The sequence below is a fragment of the Hippopotamus amphibius genome, chromosome 1 (assembly GCF_030028045.1).
Source record: "Hippopotamus amphibius kiboko isolate mHipAmp2 chromosome 1, mHipAmp2.hap2, whole genome shotgun sequence".
Classification (NCBI taxonomy): Eukaryota; Metazoa; Chordata; class Mammalia; order Artiodactyla; family Hippopotamidae; genus Hippopotamus; species Hippopotamus amphibius.
This window is the reverse complement of record NC_080186.1, coordinates 169,406,301-169,426,357: the sequence shown is the minus strand read 5'-3', so window position 1 is coordinate 169,426,357 and position 20,057 is coordinate 169,406,301. Positions and strand designations below refer to the sequence as shown.

General features: G+C 40.0%; 2 protein-coding genes across 2 annotated transcripts in view; one reads left to right on the top strand and one right to left on the bottom strand.

Moving 5' to 3' along the window:
• Positions 1-453: 453 nt before the first annotated feature.
• On the bottom strand, positions 454-6,120 carry HINT1 (histidine triad nucleotide binding protein 1). The gene is made up of 3 exons (XM_057735934.1): positions 5,891-6,120; positions 2,415-2,519; positions 454-776 (listed from the first exon to the last, which is right to left on the bottom strand). Exons 1-3 carry the CDS (start codon positions 5,999-6,001, stop codon positions 612-614), a joined length of 381 nt encoding a protein of 126 aa, XP_057591917.1. The 5' UTR covers positions 6,002-6,120; the 3' UTR covers positions 454-611.
• Positions 6,121-10,727: 4,607 nt separating this feature from the next.
• The window catches only part of LYRM7 (LYR motif containing 7), a 34,966-nt gene continuing 25,636 nt past the window's right edge, over positions 10,728-20,057 (top strand). Inside the window, exons 1-3 of the mRNA XM_057735923.1 lie at positions 10,728-10,794; positions 16,635-16,707; positions 19,511-19,581. Of these exons, the coding sequence (XP_057591906.1) occupies positions 10,777-10,794; positions 16,635-16,707; positions 19,511-19,581 (162 nt within the window). The 5' untranslated portion in view covers positions 10,728-10,776. The remainder of the gene's footprint in view (positions 10,795-16,634; positions 16,708-19,510; positions 19,582-20,057) is intronic.

The window sequence follows — 20,057 nt, the reverse complement described above, 5'->3', positions numbered from 1 at the left end:
ATAAATATTCAGCATTAGGTAACACAGAAACACCACTGTATGGCTTCACGTGGTCATCAAAGATTCTGTGACAACTCTACTTTCATCCCTTCCAAATCACCCCAGTAGTCCAGTGGAATAATGTGAGCTGGACAAAAAGCATTTCTACTAGACCCACAACTGTCACTTTCAGGATCAATCACATCACATACTCCTTTGTTCTTAGAAAATATGAGAACTGGCTTAGAAAATCTTCCCCTGGACTAATAGTTTATCCTAAAAGGATATTTCAAAGCTAAAGCTAAATTTATGAAAATTTTAAATTTGTCTTCAAAGATCAGTCACACCATTATCGCCATGTACATATGCTGAGTCTTCCTTGGTGAGAAAAAACAAAAACCTCCCAAATTATGAACTCCACCTTCAAACATTCCAACAAATATATTTTTAAAAATAAGTCAAATATAGAATTCAGACTATGCAACAATGTCTTTTATTATTATGTATGTGTTTTTTTAATTATTTCTGCAATCTCTCCCTATACAGGCAAAAAAAAAAAGTATTGTTTAGCATATTGGAACTTGCAAACCTGATCACTGCATACAGAAGGGAAAATTATCCCTACAACACGCTTAACCAGGAGGCCAATTCATCTGCCGACCTCCAAGAACATGCAGGTGAACATGATAGACAGACTGTCCCCCATCTGAACCTTCATTCACCACCATTCGATAACCCTTCTTCAGGCCCAGATCAGCAGCACATTTCTTGCCAACAATCATTAAATGTCCAAGAAGCTGGAAAAGAAAAAAGTTTCTTAAGCAATGGTAATTTACAGCTTCTTGTCATCATGTAACAAACTACCAAGTTGAAATATTAAATTAAAAAATTGCCAAACTGAAACAGACTTTGGGCAAATATTTGGAAACATTTCTAATCCTAATATAATATAATCTACAACAAAAAACCCAGTAAGATTAGGTATTTATTACTTACTAATTGCAATAAACAAATTAGACATAAATCTGCTCAATTAAAACAATTTTTAAATCATATTTCAAGTTGCATTTAAGTTTTCTTAATAAAACAAGATACCTTGTTTGCTTGTTATGGGGGAGTGTACCAGTTGGGATAGAATTGGTTATGCTGTGGTAAGAAACCACCCCCAAATCTGGTTTACAACAAACATACATTTCTTATGCTCACTATATCTTCATCACAAGTTGACCAGGCTCTATATTCTACATCTTTTTCATTTTGAAACCCAGGCTGATGGAACAGTCTCTATATGATCACAGTGGCAGAGGGAAGAGTGCTAGCTCTTAAAGTTTCTATTCAAAAGATATGTATTGGGACTTCCCTGGTGGCACAGTAGTTGAGAATTTGCCTGCCAATGTAGGGAACATGGGTTCGATCCCTGCTCCAGGAAGATCCCACATGCCACAGAGCAACTAAGCCCGTGTGCCACAACTACTGAGCCTGGGTGCTGCAACTACTGAAGCCCACGAGCCTAAAGCCCATGCTCTGCAACAAGACAAACCACCGCAATGAGAAGCCAGAAAACTGCAACAAAGAGTAGCCCCGCTCACCACAAGTAGAGAAAGCCCGTGCGCAGCTACAAAGACCCAACACAGCCAATAAATAAAATAAAAAACAAAACAAAAGACATGTATCACTTCTGCCTGTACTCATTAGCCAAATTAAGTCATACAACCAGGCCCAACATCAGTGAGGCCAAAAGTATCATGTACCCCTAAATAGAATGGTATTTATGAACAATCATATAATCTACTACAAAGGGCACCAGGAAAAATTTTAATTGAGGTCAGTACGTCGTGGAAAAATCAAATAATTATTTTTCTTTCCTTTAACAGCATTAACAGAAGAGCCAATGAACCTACTTCTGTATGATGATACTATTTCTTACTTAAGGAAACATGAGTCTCACCAACTAATCCTTGCTTAGAACACTTTTTGTTTAAGAATTTGTAGTGATGGATGTTAACAAGACTTAACTGTGATCATTTTCTTTTTTTAAAAAAAATGTTTGTATATATTTATTTATTTGGCTGCACCGGGTCTTAGTTGTGGCAATGCAGGATCTAGTTCCCTGACCAGGGATTGAACTCAGGCCCCTTGCACTGGGAGCACAAAGTCTTAACCACTGGACCACCAGGGAAGTCCCACTGTGATCATCTTGTAGTACTATACATATATCAAATCATTGTTACATACCTAAATCTAACATAATATGTCAATTATATCTCATTAAAAAAAATCAAACTACTTATACATTGTATTGAAGCCCTGATGATTTTCTGATTTTCCTCAGTAATGCCCTTAGGAAAATGAAAATGTGACATCACTTTAAAGTCAAAATTTAGTTTCCCAATTTTAAAAGCAAGAAAATTAATGATGTTAGTAAATGTACTTACACTTTCATCACCATCTTCTGCTGCAGAAATCTGGGATATATGTTTCTTGGGTATCACCAGAAAATGTGTTGGTGCTTGAGGGGAAATGTCATGGAAAGCAAGACACTGGAAAAAAGGAGGGGGTGGGGAATCAAGGTTTTCATATATTATCTTATAGCCTAAACTTATCTTTCACACGAACCCCATGGGAAATATTGTAGTAAATGCTAGGAAATCAGAAATGGACCCAATACATATGGTCCTCTAGTCATTTTCGTGGAACTTCATGGGAAGATTGACTTTAAACAAATAAAACTGTAATTAACCAAAGATCCTACATATTATAAAAAAAAAAAAGATCCTACATGTTACAAAGGAAAAGTAAAGCGTGCAGTAAATGATTATCACAGAAAAACCTGATTGAGATTGGGTGGTCAAGGACAACCATTCTGAGGTAGCTACATTTAAATCAAGATCCAAAGGATGAGTAGAAATTAGGCATGTTAATCTTCGTCTACCTTTCCAGTCTGTTCTCATGCAACAATTCCTGCTCAAGTTGAAATGTCCATCTCTCTCCACCCTCAGGGCTTTTTCAACTGCTTTTCTGTCTGCTGCAAAGATCCTCTCCCCCCACAACCCCAACTTCTGTCTAACAAACTACTATTCAACCACCAGCATATATATCATTTCTAAAGGAAATCTTTTTTTAAATTCTGAATTTCTTATTTTTTATTGAAGTATAGTTGATTTACAACGTTGTGCCAATCTCTGCTGTACAGCAAAGTGACTCAGTTATACACATATATACATTATTTTTTTATATTCTTTTCCATTATGGTTTATCCCAGGATATTGGACATAGTTCCCTGTGCTATACTGTAGGACTTTTTTAATCCATCGCTCTCCCTCCCCCTCATCTCCCTTGGCAACCACAAGTCTGATCTCTGTCTGTAAATGTTTCTTTTGTAAATAGGTTCATTTGTGCCATATTTTAGATTCCACATATGTGATATCATACAGCATTCATCTTTCTCTTTCTGACTTACTTCACTTAGTATGATAATCTCTAGTTGCATCCATGTTGCTGCAAACGGCATTATTTTGTTCTTTTTTATGGGTGAGTACTATTCCACTGTACATATGTACCACATCTTCTTTATCCATTCATCTGTCACTGGACATTTAGGTTGTTTCCATGTCTTGGCTATTGTCAGTAGTGCTGCTATGAACACAGGAGTGCAGGTATCTTTTTGAATTAAAGTTTTGTCCAGGTATATGCCCAGGAGTGAGATTGCTGGATCATATTGTAACTCTATTTTTAGTTTTCTGAGGAACCTCCATACTGTTTCTATAGGGGCTGTACCAATTTACATTCCCACCAACAGTGTAGAAGGTTCCCTTTTCTCCACACTCTCTCCAGCATTTATCTGTAGACTTTTTAATGATGGCCATTCTGACGGGTGTAAGGTGAAACCTCATTGTAGTTTTGATTTGCATTTCTCTAATAATTAGTGATGTTGAGCATCTTTTCATGTGCCTACTGGCCATCTGTATGTCTTCTTTGGAGAAATGTCTATTAAGGTCTTCTGCCTATTTTTTGATTGAGTTGTTTCTTTTTTTGTTGTTGTTGTATGAGCTGATTTTATATTTTAGAAATTAAGCCCTTGTGGGTCACATCACTTGCAAATATTCTCTCCCATTTCACAGGATGTCTTTCTGGGGTTTTTTTAATGGTTTCCTTTGCTGTGCAAAAGGCTGTAAGTTTGATTAGGTCCCATTTGTTTATTTTTGCTTTTATTTCTATTGCCTTGGGAGACTGACCTAAGAAAACATTGGTACGATTTATGTCAGAGAATGTTTTGCCTGTTCTCTTCTAGGAGTTTTATGGTGTCATGTCTTATGTTTAAGTCTTTAAGCCATTTTGAGTTTATTTTTGTGCATGGTGTGAGGGTGTGTTCTAACCAAACTGATTTATATGCAGCTGTCCAACTCTCCCAGCGCCACTTAAAGGAAATCTTTTGATTTATGTCCCCACCTTCCCTAGGTCAGGAGCCTTGGCTGTGCAATTTCCTGGTTTTTTTCCTTTATGACAGTGATCACTTTTGTAATTAGAAATTTGCTTATATTCGACTAACACCGATTTCTTCCAACTTTACTCAATTACTTAAGAAATATATCTATTCTCTTTTGCAGAAATGAGGATAAGTAACATTTAGACAAATTACATACGGCTTGAATTGTTTTGAATCTCTTGTTCTCTACTGAAGGTGGAAGCTGCTTAATAGAACCTATCCCTGCTTAACTGTCTCAGAAGCAATTCTACTTGGTACTCTGTACAAAAATGCTGTATCATTTAGATTGCTTCATGCTGGAATTTAGTTGGTTCAAAAGTCAGTATTTCAACAATCATTTATGAAAAGCAACTGAAAATATTTTTTAAGAAATACCCATTTTCTACAACAAAAGGACTTCCCTAACAGATAAAAGTATTTAAATAATTTCACCTCGAGGAATTAAGGTGTTCCTTAGGTGTTCTGAATCTAAGAACGCTACTAGTAGCATAAAATGTTTTCTTATATTCCATATTTCATAAACCTAATTTATTAAAACCTTTACAAACCTTCCATCTAAATCTGCCAACCTGTCCAGCTTTATATGAGATCCATAAATATAACAGCCCACTAAATATTTTATACAAGATGTCTCAAAGTCAGATGAACTCGGCCTTTCTAGAACAGTTTCACCTACAGTGAACTCAACAAAAACGACATTCTTAATCCCTTGGCATAAAATTGCTTCCTGTAAAATATAAAAGGAACCATTCTTCCCGGGAGGGGCCAAAGGAAAGCAAATCGCAGAAGCCGGCCCACTCTCATCTCAGGAGTCCACGGCCCGAGAAGGGGCAGCGGGGGCGGGCTGGGACGGCATTGCCAAGCCGCCCTCAAGCAGGCCCAGCGCGCCTGCGCCGCCCCCAGGCCGTGCGCCCCCGGCCCTGCAGCGCGACGCGGCGGGGAGAGGCGCCGGGGAGCGCCCGAGCAGGCCGGCTGTGCGCGGGAGATCGCAGAGATTGGGCCCTAGTCAGGGTGCGATCGGGTTTCTCCCTGTCAGGCAGAGCGCTGGCGAGATTGTCAGATTCCTGACACAGGCGAGATCCGAGGCAGTTGGGGAGCAGGCGGGCGCCCATGCCGAGGACCCGCGCGCCCCCAACAAACGCCCAGACCCCCGGAGCGCGGGCCCGCGGGCGCCCGGCGGCCTGGCCCGCGCTCGGGGCTGATAACGCGTAACCGGAGCGCCGGCACGCGCCGGCCGGGCGCCTCGGAGCGGCCGCGGCCCAGCCCGCTGGCTGCGGGCCCGAGGCAGAGGCCCTGCGAGGCGGCCCGCTGCCTTCCCTTCTCCACGGCGCCCCTCGACCCTTCCCTTCCCTCCGCGGGAAACCCGCCTGCCCAGAGACGGCTGCCCCGCCTCAGCCCACGAGCGAGGTGGCGCCCGGTGCCTACCTGGTCATCCTCATAAATGATTTTGGCTGGGATTTCCTTGCGAATGATCTTCCCGAAGATCGTGTCGCCACCAGGCCGGGCGGCCTGAGCTTTAGCGATCTCATCTGCCATCTCGGCCTCCCTCCCGCGCGGCCGGCCGGGGAGAAGATCGGCAGGAGGGAGGAGCGAGGAGCCGCGGGAGCCGGCCGAGGGCGGGAGCGCGCGGCCAAGCCTGCGCGGGGACCGCTGCTCGCTTGCCGCAGCAGCTCGTGCGCGTGCGCATTGGCGACCTTCGCTGGGGAGCTGCGGGTGCGCGGGAGCTCTAGGGGAACCGCGGGGCGCGAGCCAGCGCGAGGAAGGTTCATGATCCAAGACCAGAGGGATACGCAGCAAGGTCGTTTTTCTTTCTTGCGCTCTTTGTCTCTCAGGGAGCGGAGTTACTGCAGTAAGCCCTTCACTTACCGTACGCTTGTAGGAAAAATCGGATACTGTAACTGAAAAGATTTGATAACCCAAGCAGTGCTGGCCATTTTTGCTGGCAGAGGCACCATGATACTTCATTTCTCGGCTACATAGGTCTTAGCTCCGGCAAGTAAACCCTCTTGCATCAGTTTTTTTCCACCTCAAGCAGTGGTTTGCAACCTTGACTGCACGTTAAAATCACTTGTGGAGCATGTAAAAAAATCCTCGTGAACATGGCCACACCTCAGATCAGTTAAATCAGACTTTGTAAACCTCCCTAGACTGTTCTGCAAAGAATTATTCCCAGCAGTAATCAACATAATGTAAAATGCCCCACCTTAAAGGAAAAACACCTTTCTTAATCCCACATACCGTTTCATATCTTTGCTCCTTTTTGCAAGTTTTCTGTATATTGTGTCCACTTTATCATTCTTTTTTGAAACCACTTGCCCCTTGTTAAGGTCACTAAGGACCTCCACTTACAAAATTCTGTAGGCAATTCTAGTTCACATTGTAATTGACCTCTTGGCAACATTGCTACTGTTGGACCATTCCCTCTTTTCAGCAATAGCCTTCACTCTCCTACATCTCTGGATGCTATTTTTCCTTTATAGTGAGCCTTCTGTTCCAAGCCTCTCCATGGATTCCATTCTTGGCCCTCTTCTCTAGCTAACAATCTCAAAGTGTCCTTATTATGAAAAATTATATCTTTACCCCTTTGGCAGTAATTATTGATAGTGGCCCCCTTTAACTGCAAAAGTGTCCCATCTGACACTTTTTGGTGTCAGAGATTCCTGGGATAATTGGTGAAATTTAAATAATGCTTACAAATTAGGAACTAGTTTTAAGTCTTAATTTCCCCACATACATACAGCAAAATTATCAAAATCAGTTGATCTGGGGTAGGCCCTGTAATTTAGGTTTCCAACAGTTTCCAGATGACACAGTTGCTGCTAGCCTGAGAACTACACTTTGAGAACCACTGATGTGAGAAAATGTTTTTTTTTTGGTGGCAAAAAAAACCTACTGAAGTGTTTTGGAGTATAGGGTTACTCTGTCTACAGCTCACTTTCAAACAGTAAAGAGATCCCAAAAAATGTCAACATACAGATAAGTAGAGAGAAAAGGATAAAGCAACTGTAGTAAAATGTTAACATTAGGAGAAACTGAGTGACAGGTATTTGCAAATTCTATCATTCTTGCAACTGTTCTGTAAGACTGAAATTGTCAAAATTAAAAATTGCAAGGAATATGTACTGGTTTGGGTAATAAATAATATGGTCATCTGTCACTAAGTCAGAGGCTTTATCATCTACAGAGTAATGACTCTCCAGTATTTGTCTCCTGACCCCTTAATTCCAGATTGGAGTATGATAAATATTTCTGCCTACTCACCACCTGCAGTAGGATGTCTACAAAGCACTTCAAATTTATTTTTACTCCCTCCACAACAATCTAAAAACCTCTTACTGCAGCATTTTACGTATACTGTAATACCACCCACCAAATTCTTCAAGCCAAAAGCCTTGAAATCATCAACTCTTCTTTGTGGTTTTTGAACACATATGAATATAATCACTCCTCACCTCCTCTACTCCACCACTGTAAACTGTAATCCAAGTCACTATCATACCTTGCCTGGAGTACTTCAAGAGTCTCCTAGTTTGCCTTTCTGCATCTACTATAGTCTATTTGCTATACAGTACCAAAAATGATTTTTTAATTATTTATTTATTTATTTACGGCTGCGTTGGATTTTTGTTGCTGCGCGCAGGCTTTTCTCTAGCTGTGGCGAGTCAGGGCTACTCTTTGTTGCGGTGTGCAGGCTTCTCATTACGATGGCTTCTCTTGTGGAGCAAGGGGTCTAGGCATGAGGGCTTCTGTAGTTGTGGCACACGGGCTCAATAGTTGTAGCTCACGGGCTCTAGATCACAGGCTGAGTGGTAGCGGCACACGGGCTTAGTTGCTCTGCAACATGTGGGATCTTCCCAGACCAGGGCTCAAACCCATGTCCCCTACCTTGGCAGGCGGATTCTTAACCGCAGCACCACCAGGGAAGCCCCAAAATGATTTTTATAAAATATAAATCATGATGTCACTCTCCTGCTGTTAAGGCATTTCACCATAGAATTAAATACAAAATCCTAATCTTGGTTTATAAGCTCTTAAGCGATCAGGCCCACGGCTGCTTCTCCTACTTCATTTCCTTCCACTTCATCCTTATTGACTGGCTTTACCCGAACTGGGTATGATAGGCAGAAGATTTCCATGTCCTAATCCCTGGAGCCTGTGAATATGTTACTTCACATGGTAAAGGGGATGTGCAGATATGATTAAGTTAAGGGTCTCCAAGTGGGGAGATGCCTCAGTTATCTAGGTGGGCCCAGTATAATCACAGGGGCCCCTTTAAATAAAAGAGGGATACAAGAGAGTGAGACTCAGGAGACATGATGATGGAAGCAGAGGTGAGAATCAGAGATTGAAGATGCTCTACTGTTGGCTTTCAAGATGGAAGGGGCCACAAGCAGATGACATTCTGGAAGTCAGAAGTCCAAATTGGGTTTCACTGGGTAAAATCATGGTGTCAGCAGGACTGCATTCCTTGTAAAGGCTCTAAGGGAGAATGGTTCCCTTGCCTTTTCTGCCTTCTAGAGGCCACTTGCATCCCTGGGCTTGTGACCCCTTCCTCCGTCTTCAAAGACCACAGTGGAGCATCTGCAAACCTCACCCTGACTCTGCTTCCTTCTTCCACTTATAAGGATCCTTCTGATTACATTGGGCCCATCAGACAACACAGGGATAATCTTCCCATCTTAAAATCTTTAATTTAATCACATCTGCAAAGCCCCTTTTGTCATACATGGTAATAATATATTCAAAAGTTCCTCAGATTTAAATAGGGACATATTTTTGAGGCCATTATTCTGCCTACCACATAGCTTGATGAACATGCTGAACATGTTGGAATTTCCTGTTCAGTTCTGGGTCCCACACTTTGAGATGCCAACAAACCATGACATATTCCCAGAGCAATCAGAATAGTCACCCCTTTTATGGAACAGTTCAAGAAACCATACAGATTTACCTAAGAGAAGCTTTAGGACTGAATTGATTTGGGCACTATGGAAACTATACTTTCAAATATTGGCAGGTAAGTGGTTTTGGTTAACTGACTACAGGACCCTAATTAGCCCAAAATTATAAGAATAAATTATGAATGTTCAGGAAATTGGACTGTTATTCTAAACTGAAAATGAAAATAAGCATCTTTGAATCATTCCTTAGCAATCAGAAGGCACTACAATGTCACAAGATCATCTAATTTATTGTTTCCTGGATAAAATACAGTCCAGTATATTATGTTAAACACTCCTTTGCAAATCCAATGCATTTTAATTTTTAAAAAAGTCGACCATTATCTTGCTATTTTCATGATGACTTGCAATATTCTTAAGAATGACATAAATCACAGAGAAGGGTCTTGGAGATCCATTAGTGCAAATCTTTCATTCCTAATAAAAAGTCAATTTTACCTAAAAGTTAACCTGAAAAAAAAAGTCAGTTTTACCTAAAAGTTAACCTGTGGGGGTAGGGAAGACAAACAATGGTTATGCAGTGGGAACATGGTTGAGATTTTTTTCTGGATGCTTGCAAGTTCATAAGTTAAATGTACTTAAATGCCTTATGATTGTTTATGATCGTGATGCTCCTAATAAACTATTTCCAATCTCTTGACCAGCAAAACCAAGGAGTAGGGCAAGTTGAGTAGTTAGGATACGTAGAGGGTAAGACTAAGCTTTCAGGTCAGTCATAGGGATTTGTATCCCAGACCTCCATTTGCTAATCGTGCGGTCTTGAGCAAGTAACTCAACCTCACCTTCTAGAGGAATGAAGTGGTATAATGTACCAAGAGCGCTTTTGGGAGTCAGCGTTCCAATCAACGCCTGCTGTAGTTGTTAGGGCTTGGCTCTTATTTACGCACTTTTCCATGGACACATGTGCAACTCGTAAACGTTAAAATAATGGTTCCTTAATAGATAACCCCAACCCCCAAACAGGAGGTAAGGACATAAAGGTGCCGGAACCATCCGTTAAGTGTCAATCCACACTCCACCACTAGAGGTTGCCTCAGAAGTGGCCGGAAGTGTCTCTGCCCCTAACTAACATGGCGTCCAGGTGATTTCCGTTCTCCTCTCTGCCGTAATTGAGCTGGGCGGCTCCTAGCGGTTTTCTCTGAGGGCACAGGCTTAGCAAACTCCTCTCGCCTGTCCCTCCAAGGGGGGCGGGGCTAGGAAGGAGCTGCTGTATGGTGATTGGTTGCGGCGCGTTAGGAACGTGTCTACGGAAGGGGGTGGGGTTCAACTCTCCGCAACAGGCGGTGATTGGTTGCCGAGAGGCGGTGCGACTCCACCGCTGGAGAAGTAGCCGCAGCGGTGAGGAGAGCCATGGGTCAGGCGGCCAAGGTGACTGGGTCCGGGGAGAGGTTGGGTGCGATCGATGCCTGCGGGGAGGGTAAGAGCACGGCCTTGCGAACGTAGTCTAAAGTCTCTGTAGCTGGGGTTCAGGCCCCTCCACGGAGGATGTGGCCCTTACACCTGAGAAGCCCGTGACCAGCCCTGGAGGGCAGTCGAAGGTTTGTGCAGGTGCTGAGGAGAGAGGGCGGCACAGGTGGTCCTACTTCTTCGTCCATGAAGCATGGGATGCTTATCCGTGCTGCACGCCGGCGACTTGAGTTCTGCCCCCTTTCCATCTCCACAGAGAGCGTGTGTGAGGACCCATTTCACATCCTTGGGAATTGTACGAGACCCCAAAATCAGTCCTGCGCTGAAACCATCCGATGAGGTGAAAGGTTTCGTCAGATAAGCAGAAGGTGCACAGATGTCTGGGAACCAAGGAAACTGAGTCCCGGTAAAACCGTTTGCCAAAAATAGCACTTAGCGAGACAGAGCAGAGACCTGCGATTCCTGAGTGCTCTGAACGAGCTTGAGAAGTGGTGGCCCCACCGGAGTCGGGGGTCACGTTCCTGAGGACCTGGTATCGGATTCATGTCTTGTCAGACTGATGCGCGTTCCTGGCTAGGGTACAATTCTCTGGAACCAGCCATCCTTGACCTTAAGTATTATCAGCATGGCCTTGTCACTGGTTGAGACATAGACATGGAAAAGGGGAGGGAAATGGTCTGCTATAGCATAGTGAGGAAAAGCAGTGCTTGGGTACTACTGAACTCTGCCCTTAGTACATTTTAGTATACGTCACAGGACCAATAGAAACAGAATTGTAAAGTGTTATTCAGAAAACTTATTGAGTGTTCATAATAGTTATTCATAGCGCCTAACAGGCAGCATTTAACCTATACTGTCAAGGCTTAGTGGATGCAGCAATAACTTCATACAGAAGTCTGGTGGGTAGGGAGAGTTTAAACAGTTACTTAATTACAAGTGTAGTAAGTGCTTTGAATTGAAAATACAGTGTATTTTGTGAGCACATAGCTAGAATTTAACCTGTCTGGAGGGCTAAAAAAAAAAAAATCCTTCATAAACGTATAAGATGAGACCTGAAGTTTTATTAGAAATTAGCTAGGAGGAAAGAGTATTCTATAAAAAGGAAGTATCATATGGACTATCCTCAAAGTGGGAAGTTGCTTGGAAAACTTGAACAGAAATGAAGTTAAATAGAATTCATTCCAAAAACACTTATGGTGAGAACTACCGTATGTAGAAGACACGTGTGCCATGTGGAAGATACCCAGATGAGTAAGAAGCCTTTCAGGAAGTAGGGGATACAGCAAGTAAGTGTAGTAAGTGCCCAGTGCTGTGGGTGTACTCAAGAGGGGCATATAACACAGACTTGGAAGAAAGAGATAAGTAATAACCAGCTAAAGTGAAACCTAGTACAGAAATTATATCATCCACTATTAAAATTAGTCCATTATTCAAGAAAATTGAGGCAAAAAGGCTAATTTGACTTTCCATTTACCCTGCCTGAATTTGTCCAATCAGTATAAGTAAATGAGGAAGAGAAGACAGTCTGTGACCTAACTTTCTACATTTTAATAAAAGTTTATTAACTCCAAGGTGATATTAGCTCCAAGGCAGTAGTGATGACATTTTCTTTTTCTTAACCCTAATTCATAAAGTAGGGATACTGGATGTTATACTAATGGAAGATCACTTTCTTTTTTCCCTAGATAGCATGTAAAACAATTATACTTACTTACTTCTCACTTTCTTCTTAATCCCATGCAACCTCTTCCACTGCTCTCGTAATATTAAACTTCCTGGGTTTCTGTGACACCTTTAATGTCCCTATTTCTACCAACGATCTTTTTTTTTATATTTTTTTAATTTTTTGGGGGGTACACCAAGTTCAATCATCTGTTTTTATACACATATCCCCGTATTCCCTCCCTTTCTTGACTTCCCCCATCTCGAGTCCCCCCCACCCTCCCCGCCCCAGTTCTCTAAGGCATCTTCCATCCTCGAGTTGGACTCCCTTTGTTATACAACAACTTCCCACTGACTATCTATTTTACAGTTTCTACCAATGATCTTTTTAAAACAATCTCAGCTTTTACAATCAAACACCTCAAAATTTTTCCAGTCTCTATAGATTACTCAATTCCAAAGCCACTTTCACATTTTTAGGATGCAACAAAGCAGCATCCCACTTCCCAGTCGTAAAAATCTGTATTAGTTTCCTATGGCTGCAGTAACAAATTACCACAAATCAAATGGCTTAAAACAACAAAAATTTATTGTCTCACAGTTCTGGAGGCTAGAAGTCTGAAATCAAGGTGACAGCAGAGCCATGTTTCCTCTGAAACTCTGGGCAGAGTCTTTGCTTCTTCCTAACTTCTAATGGTGGCCATCAGTCTTTAGTGTTCCTTGGCTTGCTGTTGCATCACTCCAATCTCTGCCTTCATCTTCACGTGGTGGTTTTACCCCTGTGTGTCTCTTTCTTCACATGGCATTTTCCTTTTCTTTTCAGGATACTAGTCATATTGGATTAAGGCCTACTCTAATGATTCATCTTAATTTGGTTACATCTGCAAAGACCCTATTTCCAAAATAAGGTCACATTTACATGTAGTGAGGATTAGAACTTAAACATGTCTTTTGGGGAGGGGGGACACACAATTCAAGCCATAACAATATAGCTATACCACATTTTATTTATCCATTCGTGGGTTGGTAGACATTTGGGTTATTTCTACTTTTTGACTATTTTGTGTAATGCTACTATGCACACTCATGTACAAGTTCTGTTTTGTTTTGTTTTTAATTGGCTGTGTTGGGTCTTTGTTGTTGCACACAGGCTTTCTCTACTTGTGGCGAGCAGAGGCTACTCTTTGTTGTGGTGCACAGCCTCCTCATTGTGGTGGCTTCTCTTGTGGGGCACGGGCTCTAGGCACGTGGGCTTCAGTAGTTGCAGCACATGGGCTGTATAGTTATGGCGCATGGGCTTAGTTTCTCTGTGGCATGTGGTATCTTCCTGGGGCAGGGATCGAACCCGTGTCCCCTGCATTGGCAGGTGGATTCTTAACCACTGCACCACCTAGGAAGTCCTCATGTACAAGCTTTTATATGAACATATATTTTCATCTTGGTTGTACACCTTGGCATGGAATTGCTGGGTCGTGTGTAAGTTTGTGTTTAACTTTTTGAACAACTGCTAAACTGCTTTCCAAAGCAGCTGCAGGATTTTACATTCCCACCAACAGTGTATAAGAGTTTCAATTTTTCCACATCTTACATGTATTATTGACTGTCTTTTTAACTGTAGCCATCCTATTGGGATGAAGTGGTATCTCAGTGAGATTTATATTTGTATTTCCCAGATGGCATATTATGTTGAGCATCTTTTCATGGCCTTAATAGCCATTTGTATGTCTTCTTTTGAGAAATGTTTATTCAAATTTTCATTTTTAAATTAGTTTTTTTTAAATTGTGAAAGTTCTGTATACATTCTAGATAGTAGCCTGTTATGAGGTGTATGATTTATAAATATTTTCTTTCATTCTGTGGGTTGTCTTTCTCTTTGTTGATAGTGTCCTTTCCTTTTATCTTTTTTCAAATAATTTTTTTAGCTTTTATAAAGGGGATAATGTGTAAAATTTATGAAGTCCAATAGTGTCACACAGAAACCAGTAGATGTCTACTTCCTTCTAATACTCCCAATTCAATTTCTGCTACCCAGATATAAGCACTTTTAATCATTTTAGTTATTTCTTTTGCTATGTACCTCCATGTTTCTAAATAACATGTTTAAACTACTATTGATTTTTTTTTTCTCTTTGGGGATACTTATTGACCTTTGTCTATGAAACTTAAGGACTAAGTCCTCCTTTATCCCCTGTTCCTCTCAATATACAAATTTTGGTGAATCAGTTTTCATCTTTGATTTTAATATGACTATACAAAACTTGTCCACAGCCGAGCCTTCTCATATAAATATATGATTACGTTGCCTTTCTTTCCTAAGTCTTAGTTTTTCTTGAAGTTAATAACTGTCTTGTTTTTATTATCATTTTCCTACATATCTATTCCCAAACTCTAAGCAAAACTGATGTCTACTAGTTTCATTTTTTCCTAGCAGCATCTTTTCTGGAGCAATTCAGCCTTCTGCTGTAGTCCAGACTAGTTGCTTTCTATGCTGACTGCACAAACACTGACCTATATTTGTCCTTCAGCATCATCTCTGCTTCTCCTATGTTGGATTACCTGTCTCCCGCATTCCCATTTTTTTTTCTTTTGTGATTCATCCCCTTGTTTTGGTGGAGCACAGTATTCTATAGCTTTTCAAGAAAGGGCATATGGCAAATAACAGACTTTGCATTTCTGAAAATGTTTATTTGCCAGTGTAGCTAGGTGATAGTTTGGATATGTGTGGTGTTCTAAGCTGGACAGTTTGTTCAAAACCTGAAGATTTTATACCATTGTCCTCTCATAGTGATGCTATTTAGAAATCAGGTGCCATTCCAATTTTCTGTTTTTTATACGTGAACTGTTTTTTCCCTCCAGGGTTTTTCATGGGTTTTATGTTGAGCACTTGGTGGAGTCTGTTTTCTCTGTTGTCTCTTGTCAGAGATCCTGTGAATGTAACTATTGGGCCATCTAAATTACTCCTTTAATATTCTTATCCTTTCCTTAATTTGTATCTCTAAATTTTTATTCGACTTTCTGGGTAGTTTCTCTCAACTTAATCTCTGCTATCACTCATTTCATATCCAGGAGTTTTCGGGGCATTTTATGAATGTTCCTTTTTAAATTTACTGTAACTTATTTTTGTTGCTATTCCATGTTTGCAGTAACTTATGTTTCTGAGAAAGTTCTTTGTGGTTGGTCATTCTTTGTTTTATTTTTATGTTTTCTGCTCCCTGTTTCCTGTTTCTGTTTTGGTGTCTGCCTTTGATGTTTTAGGTTTTCTAATATACGTAAAATACTTAAAATAGTGCCTAGCACACAGGATACACTTAGTAAAGTTTAGGTATTGTTACCTGGTGAATGGACCGGCAGGGGTGGGGGGGGGAAGGAGGGAATGATAACAGAGTGACAAATCTTTGTCAGTAGTCTAAGCAAGAGACAGGGAGAGGGAGGTCTAAACTTAAAATGTTTGGGGTGATGGAGAATATACAAAAGATTAGAGAAACATCCCTACAGTCTACATAAGAAGTATGGTAGATTTAAAGGATGACGTAGAGATTTCTGGCTTGAGAAATCCATTGTTTTCCATAACTAAAATTGAGAAGACAGAAGAAAGAGCAATATTGGGGGGACAATATTGAATACCTTTTTGTTTGTTTTTAGCGCAGTCTTAGAACATTCAGAAGTCTCAGCATTGCACTTCTTTTTTGAGAAATCACAATTTAACTTGCCTAAATTATCTGAAACATCTTCCTCTGGGCTCTTTTAAGATGTGGTATATTCACAAGTTTGTATACATGTGTGTATGACTTTTAAGAGCAGATGAAGGTCTCAGTATGTTAAGAAAAACAAAAACAAATGCTTACCAGACTGGTAAAGGTTACCTTAGCAAACAAGTTTTGGCAAGGGAATCATTAACTCTTTATTCTCGTATTGTTTTATTTCAAAGAATTTTGTATTATTTTTGTGAATACATAAGACTAATCTTTTTAAATTTAAAGATAAATAATCAAGGGAAAGTTGTTTTGGCCAACCTTGTTTTCAGCAGCTGTTTTGAAAAGGAGTCTAAGAAACAAACAGGAAAATACTGTTTAATCCTTGTAATTATGTAAAATGTGAAATTTTTTCTTTTGAAGTCTGAATTCTAATTTTCTTTACAGGTTTTACAGCTCTTTAAAATACTGCACAGGACCAGACAACAAGTTTTTAAAAATGATGCTAGGGCATTAGAAGGTAAGTTTATATTTTGTCCCTTTGGAGCAAGTCCATTCTTCAGGTGGCTGCTGATAATACAAGAGACCCTATATGGTCAAGACCTATCTTGTGGAATGACCTTCACTATCTCTCCCCTAATGTTTTTTTTTTTTAAATAACTGGTACAAGAATATAAAGCAATTATATTGCAATGAAGAGTTTTAAAAAAGTTAAAAAAATAAAGATGAGTTTACATTACACTTCTTTGAGAAGTATCAACAAAGAAAAATGTTTAAAGATCAAGTTTTCATAAAGAATCAGGAAAAAAAAGGATCAGAATGTCAATGTGCTCCATTGCTTGCCTTATGTTCAAGCAATGAAACTCATTTCTCTATTATATAATCAAATTTTCACATTCTCTAGGACCAGATACTAACATATTGTTAATGCCTGTGTCGTTCTAGAAGTGACAACAGCTATGAAAGAGAATCTATCATAAATGATTCCAAATTCAGTATTTCACTGTTTAAGTGGTTTCTGTCTTATCTGGAACTCAGAGCTCTAAAGCTTAGGTTCTGTGTTGGTCATACTCAGTTTCTAAACCTCTTTAAGAGGGCACCTTTTTTGGGGGTGGGGGGCAGTGGAGGGATAATTTGGGAGATTGGTATTGACATATATACACTACTATCTATAAAATAGGTAACTAATGAGGACCTACTGTATAGCACAGGGAACTCTTCTTAATACTCTGTAATGACCTACATAGGAAAAGAATCTAAAAAAGAGTGGATATATGTATATGTATAACTGATTCACTTTGCTGCATAGCAGAAACTAACACAACATTGTAAATCAACTATACACTCCAATAAAAATTTTTTAAAAAAATTCAACCTCCATTAAAAAAAAAAAAGAGGGCATCTAGGTGAAGTGTCCCCACTGTCCCTAGGAATTCAAGTTTTTGTAATTTACCCCCCAAAATTTCTTGAATATTAAAGTATATGCCTCATATTATATGTACTTTACACAAATTCCTCATTTAGTTCTTATCACAAGCCTGTGAGGTAGTTACTATGATAATTTGTGTTTTTTTCAGATGAGAAAACTAACAAAATGTGAAAGGATTTACCCCACATCATACTTAGTAAGAGGTGGAGCTGGAATTCAGCCTAAGCATTCTGGCTCCAAAGCCTAAACTCTTTACCATCTTACGTACTGAAATGTGTTGAGCATAGGAGGAAGGTCTTATGGCTAATCTCTATCAACATAGCATATTTTTGTGGCTTTAAGTGTTTTTAAGTGAAATAATTATAAGAATAGCTGACACTGCATATTTACTAAACACTTTACATGAATTGTTCCATTAAATGCTCACAGCAACACTATAAGGCAATTTATCAGTTATATTAAATTATGCTGCTGTAGTGATGCCAAAGTATCAATGGTATATATGAAGAAAAGTTTTATCAGTCACTTTACTTGTCAGCCAAAGCACTGAAAGTTATTTATGTATCCTCTTTGCTGCTATATCTTCATTTTAATTGTGTGTGTGTGGCGGGGGTGGGCCAGTTAACATCCTTGTATGTATTGAGTTTCCATCTTTAAAAAAGCATTTTAATTCAGATCCTTAGATTTACAAAAACAAAGTATTAACTTGAATTTATTAGGATCTCATAGCCAGAGGTTTTAAATGAATTTAGAAATAAAAAGCAGGAAACAAAAGTATTAGAGTGCTAAAAACAAGTATTAGGTGTAATTACAAATTTGCCAACCTGTCAGAAGCTCTCCACCAGACTTTCTAAGTAAGTTTCTTAATTTTATACTTTGTTTTACATGGGGCAAAATTATTTTTTCTACCAGAGAAGCAGTAGATACATGTATATAGCATATATAAGGGTGAGTCAAAAATTATCCTCACTCTGGCTGTAGAATTTATTTTAGTTAACTTTTAGAAAAGACAAATACATCGTTTTTTGACACAATCGCCTTGCTTTTCAATACACTTTGTCCATCTGTCAACAAGCTTTCATATTCCCTCATTAAAAATGCTTTAGGCTGAACTGCGAGCCTTGCACGCACCACTATCTTCACTTCTTCATCAGAAGTGAATCTTTGTCCTCATAGGGCTGTTTTCAGGGGACCAAACAGGTGAAAGTCCAGTGGGGTAAGATCAGAACTATAGGGAGGAGGTTTTAACACCTCAAAATGAAGTTTTTGTAGAGTGTCAACAGTGTGGGCAGAAGTGTGCGGACGTGCACACCCTCAGACCACAAAAAACAAATCACTGCACACTGCTCTTCTTTCATGCAAATCGCAAGTGGGGCGTCCATTTTTGCTTGCACCGCAGATACAAATGAACTGATGTAACACGTTCACACCTGCACAGCAGTGACTGGGAAGATAGTAGCCTTGAACGGAAAGTGCTGATAAGACAGTGCTGCCAACAGAAGTTTTAATATAACTGGAGTGCGGATAATTTTTGACTCACGCCCGTAGTATCATAGTATAATGAATAATATGTAAATTATTGGGACAGGAATTATAAATTAGAAAAGCAGGGACTTCCTGTTGGTCCAGTGAGTAAGTCTCTACACTCCCAATGCAGGGGCCCGGGTTCAGTCCCTGGTCAGAGGACTAGATCCCACACGTATGCCACAACTAAGAAGCGTACGTGCCACAACTAAAGATCCCATATGTCTCAACAACAGATCCCAAGTGCTGCAATGAAGATCCTGTGTGCTGCAACTAAGACCCAGCGCAGCCAAAATAAATAATAAAATAAATAAATATAAAAAAAAAAAGAAAAGCAAATAACTATATACATATTTTTTTCTTTTTCTAGCAGCCAGAATAAAGATAAATGAAGAATTCAAATGTAATAAAAGTGAAACTTCTCCTAAGAAAATAGAAGAGGTACAGTAATTAAGTTTTTCAATTACCATAAAACTCAAATTTTAGCATCTAGAGGAAAAGATGAAAATAAAGGGATTATATGAAATGAAAACCATTGCTTGATAGTTAAATCCATCACAACTATAGATAACCTTCGCTTATTTGGTATGGCTCACCTCCTCAGGGTCATCTGCTTGCACCTTTAAGATAGCAAGTCGCCTGGTGAAAAGAACGTGAGTTATAGCCATGATCAAAGCAAGAGCAGCTGAACCAACCTAGAAACTCACAGAAATGCTGTCTTCATCTAAGGCAAGTGACTGAAACTAAGGAAAGTGAGTGTGGGGTAACTCACTGAGAGTTACACAGAGGGAACTTCTACTCATTTAGCTCAACTAGACAGAATTTTTTTTAATTCATATCTTGGCCGTGGAAGTTAACCAGCCAGAGTTTATGAACTATTCTTGCTTTGCCTTCTGTATTTGCATTTTAGTCACTTG